The 25,330-nt window shown below is 56.8% G+C and overlaps 1 protein-coding gene across 1 annotated transcript in view; it reads right to left on the reverse strand.

Annotated features, from left to right (window-relative positions):
- The window catches only part of Znf423 (zinc finger protein 423), a 318,905-nt gene that overhangs the window by 246,703 nt on the left and 46,872 nt on the right, over positions 1-25,330 (reverse strand). The window contains exon 2 of the mRNA XM_077793144.1: positions 12,156-12,215. Within this exon, the coding sequence (XP_077649270.1) occupies positions 12,156-12,215 (60 nt within the window). The remainder of the gene's footprint in view (positions 1-12,155; positions 12,216-25,330) is intronic.

Raw genomic sequence — 25,330 nt, forward strand, 5'->3', positions numbered from 1 at the left:
TGACGCATGGGCCACCTGCTCTCCTGCTCAGGATCGCGCCCTCAGTGTTCACGGGGTGCCCGATGAAGACGTGCCACCGGCTGGCTCTCCCAGCGTCCTTCTAATGGACAAGTGGGGGGCTTCGTGAGCCCCGTCTACAGATGGGAACACTGAGCCCTGGGAAGGTGCAGTACAGGCCAAGTTCTGTTCCCACAGAAAACGAACGCATCGGGGGTGGGGGGTGCTGCTGTCCACCTGCTCACTGGCTCCTCACTTTAGAAAAGTGACCAGGAGGCCAGCACCCTGGCAGCCACCCAGGACGAAAACCAGGGTCTGTTTGCTTCCAATCCCACACCCCGAGAACCCCGTCTTCTCCTTCTCAATCCAGCCTGATCCTCCACCCTGACCCTGACCTGAAGCCTGAGGCTAAGTCGGACGGTACCCCCGGCCGGACCCTGCACTACCCGCTGACCCACGGGCCACACCCGCCTGGTCCTGTGCTCCCCTCTGTGGGGCCACCAAGGCTCCGCACTCTGGCCACCAAGGCTGAGGCCGGGGAAAGGATGCAGGTGACAGCGTGGACCCAGCACAGATGGCGGGAGCACGTGGTCTGCGCAGGGAGGTCAGCGGGACAGAAGGTCGCCCCCTCCCCCAGGAAGCCGGGCAGAGCTGGCCGAGCCACACAGGCCTGCCGGGACGCAGGGCAGGAATGCTGCGCTAGCCCGGCTCCCTGCAGTGGCCGCTCCGGCCAGCCCCGCGGTGGGGAGGAGGTGCCCTGCCCTGCTTCCTGCCCCGCTGCAGCCTGGCCAGGAGCCCTGCAGCCAGCACAGGAAATAACAGGGGCCCCCAGAGACCGCCCAGGCAGGCCCGGCTCCGAGGCCGCCCGGGGAGGGAGGAAGGCCACTGTCGGCCTTTGTTTCAGCTTCCCCAGCGTCGCCCGGGCCCCCAGAGGCCACGGGAGCTGACAAAGCCTCCCCAACCCGCAGCTGTCCGCCTCCCCCAGGCCCGACCCTGGGGACCTGCCAGGCCCTGGGCTCTTAAAGCAGCAGGTGCGCGGTGGAGAGCACAGTCCTGTCCAAGTTGGGGGTGGGGGGCAGGGGGCCAGAGCGGGCGGGCTGGCAGGCAGATGGGCTCCCGGGCTGACCGGGGTCGGGCCCGACAGCAGGGCTGGGGTCTGTGGACAGAGAGGATGTAGAGGGCCCTGAGGCCGCCACAGAAAGCCAGAGGCTCCAGAGAGACCTGGGCCTCCTGGGCAGCCCCAGGGCACGTCCTGGTCTCCCATACGGACACCTGGGAGCAGCTACGGCTGGACTTGCAAGCCTGTGGGCCGAGGGCAGAGCACACGTGTGTGATCTGTGCACATGCACATGGTATGTGTGGGGGTGAACACACTTGTATATGTCTGCATGGGCGTGCATCTGCGTGTGCACTCGGGCTCAGGGCCTGGGTGCGTGGTCCACGTGCATGCGTGTGTGCATGGTTGTGTATGTGTGCACACGTGTGCCCTGTACGTGTGAATGTGCCCACCGTGAGGACTGTGCACATTCAAATGTGCGCGTGTATGCAAATGCGTGCACATGTACTCTGCATGGGAACGTGTGAGTACACATGCAGATGGACACGTGTGAGTACACATGCAGAGTACACATGTGCGTGCTCATGTGTGAGGGTGGGCGTGTGTTGGGTGTGCACGTGACTCCTGAGCTTAGGCACCACTATCTACTGGACTGTGGTGCCCACTGGCGTTCTGTCACCCCTGTACCCTGGGAGCGTCTCACTCATGGGGTGTCACTATAGTGTCACCCCTGTACCCTGGGAGCGTCTCATTTGTGGGGTGTCACTATAGTGACCTCGCCAGGGCTCCTGGGGCATCCTACTACCCCCTCATTCCACAAAGACACAGGAAGCCTCCTCTGGGTCCCAGGCTCTGGGCACAAGCAACTTCAGAAAGGGGCCCTGGACTCAGACACAACCCACCTGGGCTATGAGCACCACCGTGTCTGGACCTCTGTGGGCCCCCACTGTCCCCCTGTGAAAGGGAATGCTCCCTGCTAAGTGAAGATAACGCGGGTCAGGGTGCAGCCCTCGCATGGCACTGAGTGGACCCTGGCTGGATGGTTGCTATTTTCTGATCGTCATTGTTATTACAATGTCCTTTGATGAGGATTGAGCAGTCAGCAAAACAGACGTGCCCCTGCCGCCAGGAGCTTCAGAGTTCCCAAGGCATTTAGCCCTGAGAGGGAACATAGCACAAGTAAAATGCATTCACCAGATTCCGCATCAGTCTGACGTGCTAACTACCAAGCATGGCCAGCAGCCATCAGTTAAAGCCATCAAGCACACAAAGGGACAAAAAAAGAAAGAAAGAAAGAATTGCCACTGTGGGCAAAATAATGATTTCTTGGAGCCAGGCAAGAATTAGTCAGGTCCAGCCTAATGCACACAGCATGTGCGTGTTACACACACATCATGCACTACCCTGTTTGCATGCACCGGCTGCTTGCTCAGGGATTTCAAGAGAACGTCGCTGAGATGACAGCAGCCTGAACCCCTGTGGCTGTCCCCAGCCTAGAGCAGGACACTGGCTGATGCAGCACTGACCATGCCCGGCCCAGAGCTGGCCCTGCAGAAGCCACCTCGGAAGCCAGCTAGGCGGCACAGTCAGGCCGACCTTGGCCGTTTGGCCAGTGCCCGCACGGTCCACATGCCCAGCCCCACCCAGGAAGCAGCTGGATCACACGGTGGCCTTTCAGAGCAGAGCCTGCCCACCTCCCACCAAGCCGAGCGCCAGCTCCCATGGGAAACACGCCCCACCCCGCCAAGCAGGGTCCACATGGGCAGGGATGGTCCCTGAGCCTCAGTTCCAACCAAACCCGTGTCAGGGCAAAGGTGAGCAAGTCCTGCCCACTGCGGCCATGCCAGGAGACTGCCAGGCAAGACAGGGTGCTGGGACCAGAGAGGGGTCCGACTAAGCCTCTGTCACCCGCACGATCCAAGCTCAGAGCTGAGCTCTGGCCCGGGCTTCCCTTGGTGTGTGGTCAACAGCAAGAACAGAAATGCAGAGGGCGGGCGGCCCCCTAGGGACCAAGTGCTCCTGGGGGACTCCCGCGTGTGAACCTCGCAGTGGCCCTGGGAAGTCGGACGATCACCCCCATTCCTGATGAGGAAGTGGAAGAACACAGAGGTTGAGTAATTTACTCAAGGTCACCTAGCCAATAAGTATCCAGACCTCAAACTCAGCGTTTGCTCCTAACAAAGCAAACAAAAATCTAGCTCCAAGCTGCCCCGGGCAAGCACAAGGAGGTGGGGTGAAGTTCTGCACCTTGGCAAACATTGGTTCCTGCCAATTGCCATGCCAGGGCCGGGCGCTGGGGACAGAGCATCAGGGATGGTCAGTGTCCTTAGGAGCGAACAGAACAGCAAGAGAACTGGGCACAGGACAAGGAACACTACACCCCGGCAGAGGGCCATGAGGGCCAGGATCAGGTAGCCAGTCCCCAAGGAACAAAGGGAGGCACAGAACGACAGCAGAGCTATCCTGGGAAGCTTCCTGGAGGAGGTGTGGCTCAGACTGTGTCCAAGGATGGGAAGGACTCATGGCAGAAGGCCCAGCAAGAGCAAAGGCCGGGGGTGCGGCCAGCCAGCGCCTGTGGACCCGCAGGGCATCACGCGGCTCCAGAGTGCTGGGAATCACAGTCTCAGCCCACACAGACCTCCCGAGCACAGTCCGTGATGGACGTGCAGTTTCTAGTCAGAGGTCCGCTGGCACAAAGTCCCCCAGGATGCATAAGGCTGGGCAAAATGGGAAGAGCAGGACAGACAATGACCCCCGCAGCCCGCACGAGGAACAGCATCATCACACCCCACCACGCAGCACGCCACACCTCATGGTGGCCCTGGTTTCTGGCCAGGCTTCAAGTCACCGAAGATCTATAGATTTCAATGTCCCCCCATCAGGGTCTTTGGGGCCTTAGGGAGGAGCCAACAGCACTGGGTGGCTCCTGCTGGTCCCCGGGGAACACCCAAGCTTTGGAGAAAGCAGAGCCAACCTCTCCTAATGTCCCCCAGAAAAGTCCCGCCAGCCCCCGGGGGAGGAGGGGCAGCACAGTGGGCTTCTGCCATGGACAGCCCCAAATTCAGAGCCCAGATCTGCTCAGCACCAGGGCGGGATGTGAGACAGAGTCCCTGCCACCGAGGATGCCCCGATTCACCTGGAAAGGGAGGCCAGCTAGTCCTGCCCCCACTGTGCCAGGCCTGGAGGGACAGGAAGGGAGGAGGCAGAGGAGACCTGTCCGTGTGCTCCCTCGCCACGCCCGGGCACCGGCACACTGGAGCGCTGGTCCACACGGCCACACACCCACCCGGGCTCTGCACATACGTGTGCACAGCAGGCTCATCAAAGAGGAAGCACAGCCCGATGGGAGCCCAAAGCCGACCCAGAGACAGAGGAAAAGGTGGGCAGAAGGTGCCACCTCCTTCTTGCAGAGCTGGTCCAAGTCTCCCCAGGGGCCCGGGGTGCAGCATCACCAGGCGAAGGGGGCGCAGAAGCACCAGGGGCTCCCCGGGGTCTGAGTCAGGGCTGCAGCCACCTGGGGCGCACGCACGCGCACACACACACACGCCTGCACGCCCGCCTGCCTCCGTGTGCACACCTGGCACAGATGCCCTACCTCGAGGACTGCTCACCATGGTAACAGAGTGGCCACCTCTCGGCTCCAGTCACCACCTGAAGGTTTCCGAGGCCCCCCGCGCCGGGGAAGCAGGTCTAACAAAGGCACAGCCCAGGCCGGGCGCCCGCCACGCTCCCCTGGTGAGCTCGGGGCCACCAGGGCCTCCTCCCCAGCCGGCCTGGCTCCACTCAGCCCAACTCCCCACAGACTCCCCCGCCCAGCTGATGGGAACCTCCCCAGCTGGCCCCATACAAAAATGTATTTCATGAGTCTTTAAAATGCTGGGAAATTCTGCATCTATTTAGTGAGACTTTCCTGCTCCTTTAAAATGTCCCCTGGTCCTCGTCAAGAAGACGAGGGGTTGGGCTCAAGCACAAAGGTGGACAGCACCCGCCGAGCAGGCCTGGAGCCAGAGGGCACTGGACAGCTCCCACCATCAGTCACAGCCACGGGACTCGGGGCTGGAATCCCGGGGACAGCGGGGGACATCCTCCCAGATGAACCCAGTGCAGGAGGGTCACAGGGGGAAGAATCTCAGGTGCGGGACCCTGTGGGGGAGGAGGGGAGCTAGGGAGGGGGACAGCCTGTTCAGCTTTGATTTGAAGATTGGAAGGTGAGGGGCGCCAGAACCGCCCAGAGACTCCACGGGGCTAAGGCCACCCACACAGGGACGGCCATCAGGGACCTGCCAACCTGGAACAGCCCACACGCCCAGCAGGGGAGAAGGAGCTAGGAAATACGTGTCCACGCACTCGATGGCCTCAAGGACAGCCACTGAGGCTAAAGACGAAGAGGCACCCGAATGACCTGAGCTCAGGCCTCAGGGGGGCGACCACAGAACCCACCACAGCGTCCACCCTGGCCTGCGTCTAGGTAGAGGGCGTGAGCTGGAACGGGAGCTAGGAGCCGCGGACAGCAAGAACTTGCAGCCAGGTGGGGTCTCTGTGAAGCTGTCGAAGTCATAAACACGCACCCCAACAAGACCCAAGCAGGCGGGGGGCAGAGCACGGCTGGACAGCAGAGTGGCCTCCACTCCCCACGGGGAGAGGCCTGTCTGCCCGACATTTCCGTCTGCTTCACTATCCAAACCCTGAGGTGAGCAAGCTGTCCTGGGATCATCAGTGGGGCCCAACCACAGTCCCCACCCCACCCAGTCCCGGGGTGAGAGAAAATGGGAGGCCTCCTCCCCCAGGACCCCAGAGCACAGATATCCAGAGGCCTTCAGATCTCCCACTGGAGCAGGACCCTAACCCAGGCTATGGACATGGTAGGGGGAGTCACCACAGACAGCCTGGGCCACCGTATTTCCCAGGCCTGGCCAGACCCTGTGTGCAGGGTCTTCCTCTCCTTCCGGGCAGCCAGATCCTCAGGCTGGCTCGAATCTGGCTCTTCGGGGCCCAGAGAGGACCCCTGGGTTGCAGTGTGAGTCTGCGTCCAAAGCAAAGCCCCTGGGCAGCCTCTCACAGGCGGGCGGCCACCACCAGGCCAGCTGCCCACTTCAGGAGCTGCCTGATCCCCCCTGCTTTGGCAGTTCCTGGCTGTGTGAGCCCAAAGCAAGTCAGTCCCTCCCTGGGCCTCACCTGGATGGGGGCAGCACCGGGGAGACCTGGCTGCGGGAGGCCCTGTAAGTGGGAGAGCTGGAGGCCTGTCACCAAGGTCTGAAGCTCTGACCACAGTGCATCGCCAGCCGTCAAAACAGCGTGACAAAGGCCCGTGTGTGTGTCTGTCACCATGCCGGGAGCAGACTTGGCTAACCCAGCCGGGCGCTGAGGACCAGCACCCCTCCCTGCCAGGCTGTTTCAAAGCAGCCACGTTGGGAGGAAGCCACGGGGCAGCGTCCACCTGGCCTGGCCCAGAACCCAGCCTGGAGAGTGGGAGAGTCCACAGAGTCCAGGACTCCACAATTACAGGACAGTGAGCACCTCCAGCTCCCAGCTCAGAGTCCATGCAGGGGACGGGGGGGCGGGGCTCCGTGGAGTCACACCAGTTTCTCGAAACCCCACAGGGTAGAGCTCAGAATCACGCATGCTCTTCCTGGCACTCACCAGAGGGCTTTGAGACCAGACAGGAAACACGGAAGGGAAACCGGGCCACCCCGCCAGACTGGGAAGGGCAGCGGACAGCGGGAGAGCCGCCGTGGGCAGGAGGGTAGGTCAAGGGACCAGAGGCCTGGAGCCTCAGAGGCTCAGGAGGGGCCCCTGGTAAAGCCACTCGAGCCAGCTCCCCCTATCAGTGGCCAGGCCAAAAGCAGCTGGCACAGGTTTGCCATAACCATGCCTTTCTTAAAATGTAAATAGAGCCGGGAGCAGCGGCACACACCTGTAATCCCGGCGGCTCAGGAGGCTGAGGCAGGAGGACTGTGAGTTCGAGGCCAACCTGGGCAACTTAGCAAGACTTTGTCTCAAAATAAAAACAAAAAAGGGCTGGGGATGTGGCTCATGGTAAAGCTCCCTGGGTTCAATCCTGTATGTGTGTTCGTGTGTGGGGTTTTTTTTTTGTTTTTTTTTTTTTTTTTTTTTTTGTGTGTGTGTGTGTGTGTTCTCCAAAAATGAGTTATATCCTCACATGTACTAGGAAGACTAAGGAGAATATGGGGAAATTAGAATCCTTGCACACTGCTGGTGGGAATGTAGAATGGTGCAGCTGCTGTGGAAAACAGGTTGGCGTTAAATATGGAATTGCCAGTCAGGTGTGGTGGCGCACGCCTGTGATCTCAGTAGCTCAGGAGGCTGAGGCAGGAGGATCGTGAGCTCAAAGCCAGCCTCCACAACAGTGAGGCGCTAAGCACCTTAGTGAGTCCCTGTCTCTAGATAAAATACAAAAAAAAAAAGGGGGGGCTGGGGATGTGGCTCAGTGGCTGAGCGCCTCTGAGTTCAATCCCCCATATGCCCCCCCAAAAGGGAATTACCATATGAGCCAGCAATTACACTCCTGAGAATAAGCCCAAAAGAAATAAAAGCAGGTGTTCCAACCCAAACTTACATAGGAAGGTTCCCAGCAGCCATAACAGGAAAACACCCAACGTCCACCTACACTCAGTGGATAAAAACGGATGAGGGTAGAGGCCCCACGACACAGTGAGCCCTGAAAACAGCAGGCTAAGTGGACAGAGCTGGCCAGAGGTGCCGCGGGTCATGTGCTCCCACTTACAGGAACCCGAAGGGGCCCGTCCAAAGGGGTGGAGAGCAGATGGATAATGGTGGCCTGGGGAAGGGCAGGAGATGGGGACCGGGGAGAGGAGGGAAGGACAGCTAAGAGGGTACAGAGATTCTTTGGGGGTCATAAGGACGTTCTTAATTTCTGTGGCCATGGTCACACACATCTCTGAACGTACCAAGATCCACTGGACTATACACTTGGAATGGGCGGATGGTAGGACACGTGCATTATATTTTAATCAAGTACTTCTGAAACCATGAGTTGCCATTTTGTTTGAAACTGGATGATTTCATATGGAAACCCGGCTTTCTGGCTTCTCTTTTTCAAGTTTCAGAAGATCTGTCACTTCCAGGCCCAAGAGTCCCAGTGGGACCTGGGGGCAGGTGCCCCTTTATCAGAGACTGTATCACCGTCTACCATCCCCCCCCACCGACCCCTCACCTGAGCCACTGGCCAACCTCAGGAAGCCCCTGGCCTGGGCCCCGAGTGGGGATTTTCCATTTGCGAAGGACCCACATTCCTAAGGAGGGGGACCTAAGGCCCTCCAGGAAGGCAGACGGACCACACCTGGGGTGACACCTGGGAAATCACACACAAGACCCTGCGCATCCCCGAGGAGAATTCACAGGCTTCCCCTGGATCCTCAAAGGCAGCCTGGGCTCCAAACAGGTCGAGAACGGGCCTCAGTCGTCTCCTAAGATACACACCAGCGCTCCCCACATTTTATGGATAAGAGAAGTTGGGATCCAGCGGGAGATGGCTAGTATAAGATGCCACACCTCCCAGCACCCCACCCCTTGATCCTGAATGCAGAGCCTTTCCCTGCAAGTCCACTCCTAAGCAGATGTCACCAGAAAGGCAAGGGCCAGCAGGGGCTCCCGCCTCCCCAGGGCCCCTCTCCAGGCTGGAGACAACTGCCAGGTGCTGATCATTTGCTCCTTTCTTGCCAGGCCAAGCCGAGCTCTCCATCAGTCAGGGTCCAGCCCAGGGGCACGGGTGGAGCAGGCCAGGCTGTTCCTGGGGGTATCAGCCACAGGGTGCCTGCTGGCAGGGGAGGCTGGGGGAGGCCAGGGGTGAGCTCAGAAGCATGCTGAGTGCTCCACTGATTTACTGTAATTCTCATCACACTCCTGGAGCCAGGGCAAAGAGAAGGAGGTCAAGGGCAAGGGCACCATGAAAAGCTTGCACCCTCAGCTGGGCCAGGTAGTGTGCACCGGTAATTCCAGCAACTCAGGAGGCTGGGGCAGGAGGATTGCAAACTGAAGGCCAGCCTCAGTAACTTCATAAGACCCTGTCCCAACCTAAAAAGGGCTAGGGGTGTAGCTCAGTGGTAAAGCACCCCTGGGTTCACTCTCCCATATGGGGGGGGGGAGAAAAGGAGGTGAAGCCCCCAGAAGAGGGCCTGGCCCTGACAGTGCTGCACTCCTCCTGTCAAAGAAATACTCAGCGGTGGCCACCTTGGGGCTCGGGGAACAGAATTCACCCCTGTACTGGCCACAGGACCTGTTTCACCAGGGACTGACCCAAAGCCCTCCGCAGGGCCACACCTTTGGGTCCGTGACGCCAGCTGGCCCAGAAGTGAGGCCACCAGCTCTGGCTGCAGGAGAACTTGGGTCTGAGTCCCTGCTCCGTGGCTGTCTGGATGACGACCCTGGACACAATACCAAACGCCTTCAAACCTCGTCACCTGCCAAACGGGGACGGCCACACTCGGTCTGACGCCAAAGGTGGCTGGGGAGGTTCTGTCCCCCACAATCTTCCTTGGCACCTGCCCCTACTCTCGGAGGTGGTCTAGGGACATTTTCTCAGCTAATGAAAAGTATCAGACAAAAGCAGCCTCAACCCTGCCTTCGGCCCTGTCCCCCACCAGATGGCCGCCCCTAAACCAACCCGGGGAGAAATGACGGAGCTGCTGCGGGGAAAAGCACCCTCCTCACAGAGCCACCACGACCATCCCTCAGGACAGTGCTGGCTCCGTGGCTGGCCCATGCTAAGTAGGCGCTCAATAAATGTGCCATCGCCCACGTCCAGAGCTGCCTCCCACACCGACTTCATTCTGCCACCCAGGACTTGGGCCATGGCACAGGCCCACGCTCAGGGACTCCAAGCTGACTTTTACAGCCCAAGTCCAACCCAACTGGGAAGCAAAATTTATCACATGCATGCACTATTAAAAACATCATCAGAAACAGGCCAACAGCAACGAAACAAAGCGTGGCCTGGCTCTGGATTGCCCCCCGCCTGGGGCACTCTGCCATCCCTTTCTCCATCACTGAACAGACAATCCAAAGCTGCCTGGCACCACAGAGAGCCGTGGCTGCGGGGTGTCTGGGGGCTGGAAGGGACTCACAAGGAGCACATGTCCTCCTGCACATGCATGTGGGGCGTGCTCGGCTCTTGGCTGGAAACCCCAGATCCTGCAACTTCTGCTGCCCCCGGGCAACCCGGGAAGGCACGCAGGCTGGCCGACCTCCTGTGGAACTGCCAACCTGCAGACAGGCAGGGCCCCCAGGGGAACATCACCCTGCCCCCTGCAGACCAGGAAGTGCCTAGCTGGCTCAGGGATGCAGCCTGGGGGCCTGACTCCCCTGCACAGGCTCACGGTCCACCTCAGCCACTGCCACAACCACCCTGGACCCCACTGCTGCCCCACCGCCCACACAGCGTCCAGCACCACCAGGAGAGCAGCCCAGAGGGGACCTTGTGTGGACCCAGCCCAAGTGTCTTCCTAGACCAGGGGCTCGGGGCACAGTGGGGATCCTCTCCGGAGGTCAGCACACACAGCCCACCTCTGCTGGGAGGCCTGAAACTGAGTCTCGCAGGAAGACAGGATGGAGGGCTACACAGCCCTCCCCAGCCTCCTAACCTGCCCAGTGCTGACACCAAGACTGTTCAAACCCCCCCCTAAAATCTGAGCCCCCCACCACCATTCTAGCTTCAGATAAGGCCCCTCCTTTGTAGAGGGACCCCCCCCCTTACCCATGGCCAGGCCAACTGCAGACATGACCATGCAATGCCCACACCTGGGTTAACCAGGACCAGCCAGGACCCTGAAGACCCTCCCAGCAGGACTCAGACTCTGTTAGGAAGAGCACTGGACCCAAAGTCCAGGGACCTGGGTTCAGGGCCGATTCTGCTCTCCCTTCTACAGCATCAACTCCCAAATTTCAGTTATGTGCGAACCGAGCTCAGTTTTGCTGACTCCCCATTATCACTATTACTTAAGACTTTCTTATCAAGTCTGTTTTTTCACTTAAGTGAATTTGGGATCATCATAAGTCACAGAAGCCTATAAAAAAAATCCCAGATTAGAAGTGTAACCATCAAGATGTTAAATGTTCACATACCTGATATCTAAATCCACATTTTTGGAAATATCAACCCTGAGCAAATCTCTCTTCCTGTCTCAGTTTCCACAATTAGAAGAGAAGACAGCACTTAATGGCTCTGGTAGGTCTCATCAGACCTTCTACAAAACTGGTCGAGCTTCAGCTCCCATGCATCCAGAGCCAGCTGGTCAGGACCCCAGGACCGGCCTGGCCCAAGGCAGGGGAGGTCAAGGAAAGAGAGCCTGGCACCTGCCAGACAGGGAGCCGGGGCCCCAGTGCCATGAGAGGTAGTCGCTGGACACTGAGCCCTCCCCCCACTCCAGGGCTCCCAAGGACCCCCCAGCCAGTTCCCATCTCAAGCTCCACATAACTGGGAAGTTAAGTTTGCAGTCAGAACATCCTCACTCATTTGTTCTTCTTACAACTGGGAAACTGAGCTTCCAGGAGGAGAAAAGAGCTGATGGGGAAAACATAAGTCCCCCAAATGTCACATCACCTCAGCACCCCACCATGGTCATGCACCCCACAGATCTGAGCCTCCCCCAGCACCTCCCGCCTGGAGGCATCAGCTCAGGACGGCTGAGTCCCAGAGTGGCATCGCAGTCCCTCCCAGGAAGGGAAATACTGGAATTCTCGTCCAGATTGGAGTTTCAAAGTTCGATTCAAGTGGCTTTGATGCGATCAGACTGGAATGAATGTGTGGAGGCACCCCGAATAGGGATCTGCCAGGCCTGGGCAGTGGGGAGTCACCTCCCATCTGAACTGTGCCCACCAGAAGGAAACTCGACCCCTGGGAAACGAAGGGCACGTTCGTCTCCGTATGTAATGGATTTTATTGACCATATGGAACTGATATAAAATCATGTTGCACGGGGTAGTCTGGACGAGAGACAGGAATGTGACATGAAAAATATCCCTCCATCACCAGCTGGGTGGCTTTCTGAGTTTCTGGAACAGCCCCCCCACACACACTCCAACAAGACCCCCAGCAAGTCCCCACCAGTTCCAGGGCACCTACCTGCTGCTGTCACGGAGGAATCCCAGGCCAGCGAGAAGTCCGAGGCCTCCCCCTCTTCAACTGCAAGAAAGAACAGAGTGGGCTGTGAGTCTGGAGGAGCCCAGACAGGCCACGGGGCTGGGGCGCGGGGCACGGAGACGGGCATTTGCGGGGGTCCTTACAGAGTGTCCACGACCAAGGGAGAGGGGGAAAGCCCACAAAGGGGCCTCTGTTGGTTTCCCAGAGACGCAACAGGATCAGAATAAAACAGGGATGGCCGGTGAACACAGGTAAGTTACGGTCCCCTCTCTCCACACCCCTGGGAGACGTCGCCGATGCATCACACACTGGTCCGGAGCCACGTGCCACATCAGAATCTCTCCCCAGTGCTTCAGGCCGGCCACACCCATGCCAGCTCCCGCTCACCAGGAAGCCACTTGCCACTCATGGGAATCAAGCAAAGACCCAGGATGCTCCATGACCCTGCAGCATCCTCCCTCTACCAAGTGCCACCTAGACGGCCACCGAGATACAAAGACTTTCTCAGGGGCCAGTCAAGGGCAGGGTACCAGCCCCCACGCCCAGACACAGATCTCAGGACAGGCTGAGGCCAGCTCTCCCGTGGCCGACAGGTTTGAGCACTACAGCTCACGAGATGGTGACATTAGGAGACAAATGCCCACACACACACACACACACACACACACTCCACCCTGGGCTCCGCAGCGTGAGGCTGAGCCGGGATGGGTGGCCCCCACCCCAACACCAGGTTGGTGGAGCCACCCACCAGAACACAGGAGAAACCCTATACAGCATAATAACGCTCTTGTCCTGGAATGAGTCCCAGGCTGGGGCATGTAATAATATTAAAGCCGGGTTATAGACTTTGTAAATGGAACTTTGTTTAAGCCAAAAATGTGCACACACGGTATTTTTCAGATTTAACGGGCTCTGCAGCTCGACCCATGTGCAGCCCGAAGCCGCCATGAGCCTCTCGGCCCTCTGCACTGGGATGCTCACGCCTGCAGCGCCTGGGTGAGAATGGGGGCCGGGCGCTGCCTCCCACCCCCACCCGTGCTCTCCACTCCTGAGATTCTCCCAGGTGAAGGCACGCACCAGGGGCCTCACCGCTAGTGAGTGCCTGTGCAGCTTGGGCTCCAACCCCAGACTGCCCATCTCAAAAGTGCTCCTGAAACCACGATAAAGTAGGCAGGAAGGATACTGTCCAGCACCCTGCCACTCAGGCTGGAGAGCAGGAACCCCAGCCCTCCACATCGAAGGCAGGCACCCAGCAAGCTGCTGGCCAACCAGCGAGGGGAGCGCACAGGCTGGCTGTGGGCAGAACCCAAGTTCTGGCTCCAAGCAGAACGCTGCCCCTCCCCAGCTGTGCCACCCTGAGCCTATCACCTCTGAGCTCTGGCTTCCCATCTCAATAATGGACACGGTACGCTGTCGGGAGGATTAAAAGTGCATGGTGACCACACGGGCCAACTGCCCCAGGAACGTCAGGGCTGTCATCTGCTGGGACACTGGCCCCAGCCCTCAGGCGGGCCTGGTGTGGGGACTCAAGCAGTCCTGCAGCCGGCTCCCCTGCAGTACCTACCATGGTCTTCCTCCCTCTCCGAGCCTCGCAGAACCACAGTGTGTTTCCTTCAACCCTCAGAACTGCTCGGGCAACAGTCACTGTCCACGTCAGTGAGCACCAGGCCAAGGAATGCTCAGGAAATGTTCCTGCTTTTCCAAGTTTGCATCCTGAGAGTAGAAACTCCAAATCCGGACAATGAAATACAGAGACGATCTGGGCAGGGACCGAAGCTATTGTTTCACTTTGCCCACTGCAGCGGGGGTGGGCTTCCAGCGACGCCGCTTCGTAAATAGGAATCAGAACCGCGTGTCGGACAAAAGTGAGATGATTCACCAAACGATGCTAACCAGAAAGGCCCAGAAACACGGCAGATAATGCTGGACCAAGTCCTTCAGGGAAGGGGCACTCACTGCCACACCTGCAGGCGAGTGCCCCCCCACACACACACACACAGCACTTCTGCTAAGAGACCACTGCCCACGTGTCAGGTCACCCTGCTGCCATTTTGTTGAACACTTTCAACAAGGTCCGCTTGGGCCCTAAGCATCACCGGTCATGGTATTGTGACATTAATGTATGACAGCTGCTCCCCTTCTGTCCTCTGTGTACCCCGCATCAGGACAAACAGCCCCCACACTCAGGCCCACTCCCGCGGTGAAGAAGTCTGAACTCAGAGTCACTGAACTTGAGATGGTCCCGAAGATGCCCAGCCCCTCCTTTGAGGAGTCCAGGCCTCAGTCATAATGAGAAAAAGAATAAGAGAACTTCCCCCCCATCCTGGAGCTCTCGGGGACATCAAGGCTCTGTTCGGGGGTCCAGGACCCCCAGAGCGTCTGCAGGGATAGGAAGATGAGAGAGCGACCCGAGGCCTCAGGGCTGCAGGGACCTCACGACAGGCTTCCTGGACCCTCCCTGGCAAGTGGCTGCGGTGCACAACGCAGATCCCACAGGCGTCCCCGCACAGCCACGGCCCGTGACCCACCCATGGCCTGTGACCCACCCACCCTGAGCCTGGGCATGGGCACATTTTCCCCCACATGCCACCGCCCACCCCACTCAGACACCAGCCTGGGCCCACATCTGATTTCTGAAGATATGAGCACCGTCCTTCATACGCTGTTGATAAGAAAAAGAAAGCACCCCCCCCCAAGGCCTGTGCTACCCAACACCAAGCGAGTGACAAGACTTTCCTGCCCCAGCCGGACTCTGCTGCCCAGGCTGGGTCTTCAACCAAGGTTCGACCAGCAAGACCGCAGGCACAGAGAAAGAGGCCGCACCTGCATCAGGAGCCGGGGGCTTGCTAGAGTGGCCTGAGCCCACTGTGGCAGTGGGCACCCTTTAGGGAAGCCGGGTACAAGCCCCCCAAATCCCTCATATGGAACTCCACTGCAGCAGCACGATGAACCCTGAAGGCTGAGCATCTGCGAGACAGCACAGGGTCAGCCTGCACGGCCCACCAACGGGGATGCCCACCAGCCTGGGCGCTTTCTGGAAACTTTCTCAGATTCTACCTCAAACTCTTTAATTCATGAGATTGGGCGGCCCTGAGACCAGAGCCACACCCCCACCCTGTGCATGACGGGCATTTGTGGGGAGGGACGGGTGAGCACAGGGCAGATGCATAGAGAGGGAGGTGGGTGCATGGGGGCCACCGTGTGAACCGAAGCTGGTGGCCAGGGGAGTGTGTCCCTATCAGATGCTGCACAGAGTGCTGAGGGACAAGGAGGATATGCCACGCAGGTGTGTGCACATGGAAGCAAAACCCTGTACACAGGGAGGGTCCCTGGGAGCAGTGTGAATGCATGGGGTGGGGGCACAGCAGGGGCTGACCCACAGTGCAGCTCCAGCCCCAGAGCTGTCATGAGCTCAAGACCCCTCTGAGCCACTCGGTCCCACATTTTTTGTGACATTTGCAAAAGTAAGATCCGCTACCTATTTAAGACACTGTCCTTCTATCCCTCAAATCTCTTCCACCCCACCTTCCTGGTCACCTTGTTGGTCACCTTGGGGTGACCATGGCATTTGGCACTGTCTCAAAGGGACCCAGCTCAGCTGCTGGTCTCACAAAGCAGCTCCCTGCTGGGGCCAGCGGTAGAGTTCAGGTACTTGCTGCCCGAGTGAGTGCGTGCGAATATGCCCACTGGTGAGGGCACAGGATGCAGAAGGGCTTGGACTTGTCCTTGGTCATACAGCCAGGCAGCAGCTGCCTCCTGGCCCTGATTACAGGCCTGAGCTCTGTCCCAGTTCCCTGCCTCGGCCTCCACAGCCTCACACCGGCTCAGCCTCCAAAAGCCTTTCCCGGGCTCTCACCCGCCTCCATCACCCACCCAGCACCCAGCTCCATGCAAACACTTCAGCAGGCACTCAACAAGCATTTCAATAAAGAAGCCAACTCGACCCCGGGGGACAGAGAGCCCGCCAGGAGCTGAGTGTGTTGTGAACCAGATCACAGGTGACTCAGCCACAGACTGTCCCCTGCACACCACTATGGCCCACCCCCGGCCCCGTGGCCATGCGGATCCCTGGAGCAGAGGGCAGTGCACTCCAATCCAGCCCCACCGGGAGGCCCGGGTCCACCCTGGCTTCGAGAATAAGCCACTCAGGGCTGGGTCAGGTGGACGCTCACAGAGAACCCCAGTCACAGGAGGGGTTCTGGGCGGAGCTGGGGGTTCGCACCCACACCATGAGCCTCTCCAGCACCTCATCAAGGAGGGAGCGCGGCCAAGCCAGAGCCCTGCTCAGACCCCGCCTAGAGGGCCTGGGGCGGTCACACCTGCAGGGCCCCTGCTGGGGGGTGGCAAGGCAGGCGGGACTGGGTTGTCAGGGGTAGCGCAGCTCAGGGGACAAGCTCTGAGGCGGACAGAGAGAGGAGGCCAGTGGGGGAGAGACAGAGGGGAAAGTGGTGGTCCAAGGGCCCAAGCAGGTCTCCAGCAGGGCAGGGCAGGGCCCAGAAGCCCCTCCAGGCTCCACGCCAGGGCCCGCTGCCTGGCCCCAGCCCTGGCTGTCCACTCTGATGAATGTGCACATCATTTTCTGGGTATAGGAACCTCGGGCTCTGGCCTCAGGCACCACGTCCACCCCTGCAGGGGAGGCTTCCAGGAGGCACCGTACCCAGCGGAGGTGGTGAGGCAGGGGATGGCACGGACTGCCTCCACTCGCTCACTAGGCCAGCCAAGGACAGCGGAGGGGGCACTGAGAGCCCAGACGTCAAGAGCATCCTGACTCAGTACCAAGCAAACTCAAAGACTGGAAGGACAGACGGGGCTGAGGTGTAGCTCAGTGGCAGAGTGTCTGCTGAGCGGGTGCAAAGCCTTGGGTTCCAAAAGGGGAAAACACACATACACACACACAGACACACACACACAGACACACACACACACAGACACACACACACCACACACAGACACACACACAAAGCAGGGAGGCCTATCATGTATGGCTGTGCAGGTTGCACACTGCAGAAAGCAAAGGTGATGATAGGGAACAGAAAGTTAACCCAGGCTCCACCAAGCAGTGAGTCCTGGTACAGGGCTGTGAATGCCCAGAGAAACAGCAACCTACTCCTCTGCACTGCTAGAGGCATAACCAACATTTTCGCCAACTTGCACAAAGGTGCTGGAAAGCACAGCCTGACCCAAGACCATCTCTGGCACCCTGCTTCTGGGCAGAACGGCCGTGGCCAAGTGCAAACCAACCCATTGCCTGATGCATATTGTCCAGGCTCCTCTTGGGTGGGGAGGGGTTCTGGGGTGGGGCTGGGGGCAGTGACCACACGGCAGAGCAAAGTCTCTCTAGACCCACCACCACCCAAGACCCCAGCCAGTACTCTCAGCACCAAGCTGAACCCTCAGAGAAGCCAGGAAATCAGGACAGAGTCCCATCACAACCCCTTTCCCTAATGCTCATGACTTGCCCTGACAATTTGCTAAAAAGAGAACTAATAATTACACCACGCAGGTGAGCCCACCTGCATGCTCCTTCACAGGCGCAGGTGCGAGCTGAGCCGTGGTCCAGGCCCCTCCCACTGGCTTCTTGGCCCATGACCCCCACCCTTGGCGCCTCAAAATGAGGAGGCTGGTATTTATAGAAATCCATTTCTTAGGTAATATGACTTCTCTCCATCCTCCTGCCTGACCACATGCTTTTAAAAACATAGACTGAAGAGCTGGGAATGCAGCTTAGTGGTAGAGCACTGGCCCAGCATGCTCAAGGCCCTGATTTCAAGCCCCAGATCCACAATAAATTAATAGATCCATAAATAAATTTAAGCTGGGTGCTGTGGCCCATGCCTATAATCCCAGTGACAAGGAAGGCTGAGGCAGGAGGATCACAAGTTCAAGGCCAGCCTTGGCAAGTTAGCAAGATTCTGTCTCAAAATGAAAAATGCAAAAGGGCTCGAGATGGAGCTCAGAGGTAGAGTACTCCTAGGTTCAATCCCTAGTTTTGCAAAATAATAATAAGAAGAAGGAATCTGTGAAATAAAAATGTTTTCAAAAGCAGTAGATTGAGGCCAGGCGCGGTGGCGCACGCCTATAATTCTAGCGGTTCGGGAGGCTGAGTCGGGAGGATCGAGAGTTCAAAGCCAGCCTCAGTAACAGTGAGGCGCTAAGCAACTCAGTGAGACCCTGTCTCTAAATAAAATACAAAATAGGGTTGGGGATGGGGCTCAGCGTTTGAGCGCCCCTGAGTTCAATCCCTGGTACCACTCCCCAAAAACAAAAAGCAGTAGATTGCAACAATGGAGGCAGGACCGTCCCATAGACCCACCGAGATGGTAAATGGTTGCCAGATCTGAACAAAATTTCTAACAGATTTTTGCAGGGAATTTGGACAGTTCTTGGCTTTCCCCTTAAATGCAGACTATAGAACCAACACCCATGACGGTCCACACTGCTGGAAATCGTTCACAAACTGCCTCCCTGGCCAACCCCAGGCAGAGGGCCCTAAGCCCAGATCTCCCTGGGCCACTGCTTCCCTTCCTCTCCTTGCTCTGCTCTGGGTAACACTGGGGGGGGGGGGCAGGAAGACACCCAGCAAGAGTCCACGAATTCCAAAATAGAAGTTGGTCCCTACCCACAGGACAAGTGGCTTTTCCAGAAGTCACCCCGCGGAGCTCACCTAGCTGCCCAGGTGAGCTAGGTCAGAGATTTGGAAAGCAGCCAACAGGGCAGGGCTCAGGGAGTGGACCCTGGAACAGCGGCACCAGGAGCAGCCCCCGCCGCACCATGACCGGCCAAGGCCGCAGCCTTCCAGCCTCCGCAGGTTCCACAACCCGTAGATTCAGCGGAAAGTATTAAAGAAAAAAAAAATGCATCCGTGCATTTTGTCATTATTCCCTAAACAACACATTACAACTATTTACATAGCATTTACATTGTATCAGGCATTTTAAGTCATCTAGAGAGGACTTAGAGGATACAGGAGGATGGGTGCAAGTTAGGTGCATCTGCAGAATTTTGATGGGGGGGGGCGGTGGAGCTGAACCCAATCCCCCTGGGACCACTGTACTTGATCCCCTCTGACTTTCAGTCTCCTCTATAAAATGGGGATAACAGTGGCCGCAACCCCACAGGCCTGGGGAGAGGACTAAATGAGATGCTACTCCTGAAGCACTCCGCTGAAGGTGGCCGGGCGATCGATGGAGCTCACATTACAGGGATAACTCAGCTTCCCCCGCTGCCCCCAGGGTCCTGGCTGGCTGCTGAGGTTTCACTCTGCCTGGAAAGATGGAGGGGCTGAGTTTTGAACAGTGAGATCAGGTTTCCCACTGAGATTCACCCCACCCCACGCACAAGGACTGGTAGAGCAGGGATCCTTCAGCCTCACACAGCCAAGGTGCAGGGACAGAGCCACTGGGAGTTCACAGCCCAGGGGACCAGCTTCTGAGGCAGCTCACATCCCTCTCACCCCCATCAACATCAGCACCCCGAACCCTCTAAACACACCCCAAAAGAAAAGGACGGGAAGAGAGAGCGGGAGCCAGTCCCAGCAAAACCTCGTCGAGAGCCACTCTGCAAAATGTGATTCCTCCCGCCACTCTCCCTAGTAAGAGACGACACTGATCACGTGTGAACAAGGCAGTGAGTGTGCAAGACCACGAGTCTTCCGTAAGTGCTAGAGAAGGGGTTTCTCTTTCACTAGAGCAGGACAGGGTGCAGAAGGCACACCTGCCCCCGCCTCCCCACCTGCACCTCTGATGGCTGTGCCAACCCACCGACACCGCTTCTCACTGGCTGGAGACGCAGCTTCAGAGAGTTCCCAGACTGGGTTAAAATTAAAACCTCCCGGGTTTCCTCTGCCTTTTTTTTAAATTTTTGGCCCAGTGCTAGGGATTAGACCAGGGGTGCTCTACCCCAGAGCTACATCCCCAGTGTATTTTTTACTTTTTTTTTATTTTTTAGAGACAGGGTACCTCACTAAGTTGCCCAAACTGGCCTCAAACATGGAATCCTCCAACCTGGGCCTCCTGGGTCGCTAGGATCATGGGCCTGCGCCACCACGGCCGGCAGTTTTTCCTCTCTGGATCCACAGAACTTCCTTTCCCATCCCTTCAAGTGCCTGGGCATGGCGCACACACACACCTCCACCAGAGCTGGGGCTGTGACCAACACAGCAGGAAGAGGCAACCTTCCCGGGACCACAGTGGTGCCCAGCCCCCTGCAGGCATCCCAACCACCTGCTCCCACGTCATCCTCCAGCCCACCGCGAGGGAGTCTTAGATCTTCCTGGTGAGGAAACAAAGCCCAGGGGGCCGTGGAATTGTCCAGAAGCCCCCAGCCAGCCCAGGTGTCCCAGCACAGCTCAGCTCACAGGCCAAGGGGTCAAGGAAGGAGGGAGGGGGCCGAGAACACCTGCTCTCCCCTCCCCCACCCAGCCCAGCCGGGGAGCAGGAACCACACAGGAGGGTCACACATGGGTGGAACCGACACTGGGGAAGGGGAGAGGCCACCACAGCTGGCACAGGCCAGGTGCCTGGGGGCTTTTGTTACTTCTGCTCTTTTTGGGGGGTTTACTTGTGCCTACGTTTCAAGAATGACAACACAGCTCTGTGGGAAGAGGAGCCCGGCCTGGAGATCACTGTTGGCCCCTGGGGACTGGCGAGAGCGTCACCTCCCACCCGGCCCCTGGTGCTGGTCCCCTCCCGTCCCTCCTCGACACCTCGCCCCAGAAGCTGGCCGTCCCTGAGCTTCCCCAGATGTGCCCTCGGCTGTGCCACACGGGGCTCTGGAGGCCACTTCACCAAAGGGGGAACAGAGTGTCAAAGAAGAGAAATGGTTCCCAGCGACTCTAGAACCTGGGTGCCCGCCACCGGCCCTGGGGTCCCTCTGGACCACGCTCCCCACCACCACAAGGGCAGCCGCAGTGAGCACTGTGGGGGAACCTGGGGGGCCTTGACCTGCCCACGCAGTGCTTCTCAGCCCCGGGCCCCAGGACAGCAGGACAGCTCCACCTGGGAGCTGGTGATCTCGGGCTCCATCCCAGACACACCTGGGGCAGGACCAGGACTCTGTATTTTTCCTCTAGGCCATTCTGATACTAGACTTCGAGAATAAAATATAAAGGTTTTGGGGTTTTTTTTGGAGGGGAGGTACTGGACATTGAACCCAGGGACACTTAACCACTGAGCCACATCCCCTGTGCTGTTTTGTATTTTATTTAGAAACAAGGTCTCGTTGAGTTGCTTAGGGCCTCGCTAAATTGCTGAGGCTGGCTTTGAACTTGCAATCCTCCTGACTCAGCCTCCTGCGCCTCTGGGATTACAGGTGCGCACTGGCCCCCACCTAAAGCCTGAATTTTCTGTCGTTGTTGTTGTTTTCAGTTCTACATGACAGTAGAATGTATTTTGACATCTCATGCATACATGGAGTGTAGCTGCCCATTCTTGAGGCTGTACATGATTCGGAGTTACACTGGTCGTGTATTCATATACGAACATAGGAAAGTTATGTCCGATCAACTCTCCTGTCTTTCCCATTTCCATAGGGCCAAGCTTCTTTCTTTATTTTTATTTTTTTAGTTGTTGATGGATCTTTATTTTATTGATTCACATGTGGTGCTGAGACTCGAACCCAGGGCCTCACACATGCTAGGCAAGCGCTCTACCACTCAGCCAGCACCCCAGCCCCAGGGCCAAGAGTCTTGAGGCCTCGGTTTCACCTCTCCAGGAGCAGAAGCTCCAGTTACAAACCAAGCAGTCAGTGGGCCCCAGACTGGACGCTCGCGCTCTCTCACTAGCCCCTCCCCTTGTGATCCAAGTTCACAGAAGATGCCTTTCCGTGCCTCTGCACCAGCAGCTCCAGGACTGGAGTCCCATCTTTTGGGTGTCCTCAAGCACACAGACTCCTTGGGTGATGCGGAAAGCCATGGGAGACAGTGGTGTGCTGGTAACAGGCGGCTCACGAGGAGGGGAAGGGCTCGGGCTTGCAACAGCTGCCAATACCCATGGTGTAAAGGCTGCACCACGGCCCGCATCCAACTACCACACAAGGTGCTGAGAAAAGATGTGTGCAACCAGCCCAGCACAGGACAAAGGAACAGCGCTGGGGAGGAACAGGGAGGGAAGGGGCAGCAGGCTGCAGGGATGGAAGCCCGCCCAGGACCTCACTTCTCACAGTCCCTCCCAGCTCCCAACTCGCCAATCACCTGCCTGGCCCAGGCTTTGTCTGAGTGTCCTGGGGATGTTACAAGCAGAATTCACTCAGTCTTGCCCTTTCCTTACTGTTTCCTAGAATGTGCATCATTTTTTTTTCTTTTTAAGTTTCTGGTATACGTGATCCTTCCATGGTGTAGAAAACTAGGGAACGGGGCACAGTGGCGCACGCCTGTAATCCCAGGGGCTCAGGAGGCTGAGGCAGGAGGATCGTGAGTTCAAAACCAGCCTCAGCAAAAGCGAGGCACTAAGAAACTCAGTGAGACCCTGTCTCTAAATAAAATACAGAATAGGGCTGCGGATGTGGCTCAGTGGTCGCGTGCCCCTGAGTTCAATCCCTGATACCAAAGAAAAGAAAACAAGGGAGATACTTAGTGAGTTGAAATTAAGAAACTAGAAGTACAACTCTCTCCCTGTGTAGAGGCACTTACAACTTTCCCGAGGTTGTAAGCATACTTATAGCTAAGGAACACATCCTGTTCTGAAACCTGAGTCAGCAAACAACAGTAAACATATTTTTCCGTCAAAATCACAGATTGATACATCATCATTAATGATGCTCCTGGTCTCCCCAGTGGAGGCTCCGGGACTAATTTAACCTGCTGCTGGATACCTGGGTGACTCTCAGCTGGGATGATGGCTCAGCGGTACAGCGCTCACCTAGCACATGCAAGGCTCTGGGTTCGATCCTCAGCACCAAATAAAAATAAAATAAAGATACTGTGTCCAACTACAACTAAAAGATAAATATTTTTTAAAACAAAAAGAGGGGCTGGGGTTGTGGCTCAGTGGTAGAGCACTCGCCTGGCATGCATGAGGCACTGGGTTCGATCCTCAGCACCACCACATAAATGTAAAATAAAGATGTTGTGTCCATCTAAAACTTAAAAATAAATATTTTTTAAAAAGAGCATCCACAGAGCAGCCCATGTCCACATACACCCTATGTGGCCACGAGCTTATTCAATAGTTTTTCTTAGGATTCGGTCCCAGCAGCAGGATTTCTAGAACAAAGAATTTGCCCATATTTAAGCTTTTGGGATATACAGTCGGTGTGTATTTCATTGATTTAATAATCATTGAGCAAGATGGGCACAGTGGCACATGCCTATAATCCCAGCAAAGCAGGCGGCTGAGGCAGGAGGATCTCAAGTTCAAGGGCAGCCCCAGCAACTTAGCAAGACCAAGACCCTGGCTCAAATTTAACATTTTTTGAAAACAGGGGCCTGGGGAGGTGGCTCCGTGGTAGAGTACTTACTGGTTCTACCTCCTGGACCAACCGCCCTCAGCCCAAAACAAAAGCACTAAAGCCCTGCAGACCTCTAGTTGGCACTGAGACAACTGAAGAAAGGGACTTGGGCTCTGACCTTTGACCCCTGGACTAGTGTCATCCAGAAGGACAACAGAAGTTTAAGTGAGTGAGGGAATGAACCATGGTCAGATGGAGGAGGCCAGGTGGACACCAGACTCAGAATAACACCCAGGCAAGGAGAAGCGTCAAGCAGTCTTCATGGAGAGATGAAAGTCAGGGTGGACAGCTGATGGAAGGGGGGCCCTGGGCAGCAGGGACCACCTGCCACCCACAGCCCACAGCCCAGGGCCAGAGGTGAACTCTTCTGTCCACAATCATGGCCCCAGAGAAGGCTGGGGTATGGAGAACCAGCCCAGGGAGAGGATGAGTTTCCACTTGAGCCACAGTTAAAATTCTGAATTCCTTTTACACTAACTTGAAGATCCCATCTTAGGAAGAATGACAATTGTGGACAAAAACTTTAAAAGTCTCTGGGTGGGTCTCTCTCTCTCTCTCTCTCTCTCTCTCTCTCTCTCTCTCTCTCTCTCATTTCCTTCAATATTTATTTATTCATTTACATTTTTATATATGACACTGGAATGCATTACAATTCTTATTATATAAAGAGAACATATTTTTTTTTCATCTCTGGTTGTATACATAATCTATTCACACCAACTCATGTCTTCACACATGTGCTTTAGATAATGATGTCCATCACATTCCTCCATCATTGCTAACCCCCTGCCCCCTCCCACCCCTCTGCCCTATCTAGAGTTCATCTACTCCTCCCATGCTCCCCCTCCCTACCCCACTATGAATCAGCCTCCTTATATCAGAGAAAACATTCGGCATTTGGTTTTTTGGGATTAGCTGACTTCAGTTAGCATTATCTTCTCTAACTGCATCCATTTACCTGCAAATGCCATGATTTTATTCTCTTTTATCGCTGAGTAATATTCCATTGTGTATATATGCCACATTTTTTTATCCATTCATCCACTGAAGGGCATCTAGGTTGGTTCCACAGTTTAGCTATTGTGAATTGTGCTGCTATAAACATTGATGTGGCTCTGTCCCTGTAGTATGCTGTTTGTAAGTCCTTTGGGTATAGACCGAGGAGAGGGATAGCTGGGTCAAATGGTGGTTCCATTCCCAGTTTTCCAAGGAATCTCCATACTGCTTTCCATATTGGCTGCACCAATTTGCAGTCCCACCAGCGGTGTAGAAGTGTGCCTTTTTCCTGAGGGTCTCTTTTTTAATGAAAGCAAACATTTCCTTGCTTAAAGATGAAAGTTCAGAAAAACCCAACCAAGCAGAATTTGGCTGAGACAAGGAATAGAAGTGAAGGTAAATCGGAAGCAGCTCCACCTGGCCTGGCCTAGCCCCATCTCCAATTCTGCTTGGGGGGAAACTGGGACACAAGCAGGACCTCACTGAGTCCCCAGAGTCAGCCTGACCACAGGCTACAAAGCCACCCTGCTCCCTGGTTGAATCACTGTCCAGAGTTTTAGTTCTCCTCCTTCTAGAAGCTCTCCCTGACCACTGTGGCCCTGAACTCAAGTTAGTCCTCATCTGCACAGGGTGTGGTTGAAGCAAGATGCCTTAGGAACAAATCCCAATCCACCATAGCTTGCTGTGTGACCTGGACAAAGTAGGTAACCTCTCTG

This window comes from Urocitellus parryii, chromosome 15 (genome assembly GCF_045843805.1).
Source record: "Urocitellus parryii isolate mUroPar1 chromosome 15, mUroPar1.hap1, whole genome shotgun sequence".
NCBI classification, from domain to species: Eukaryota; Metazoa; Chordata; class Mammalia; order Rodentia; family Sciuridae; genus Urocitellus; species Urocitellus parryii.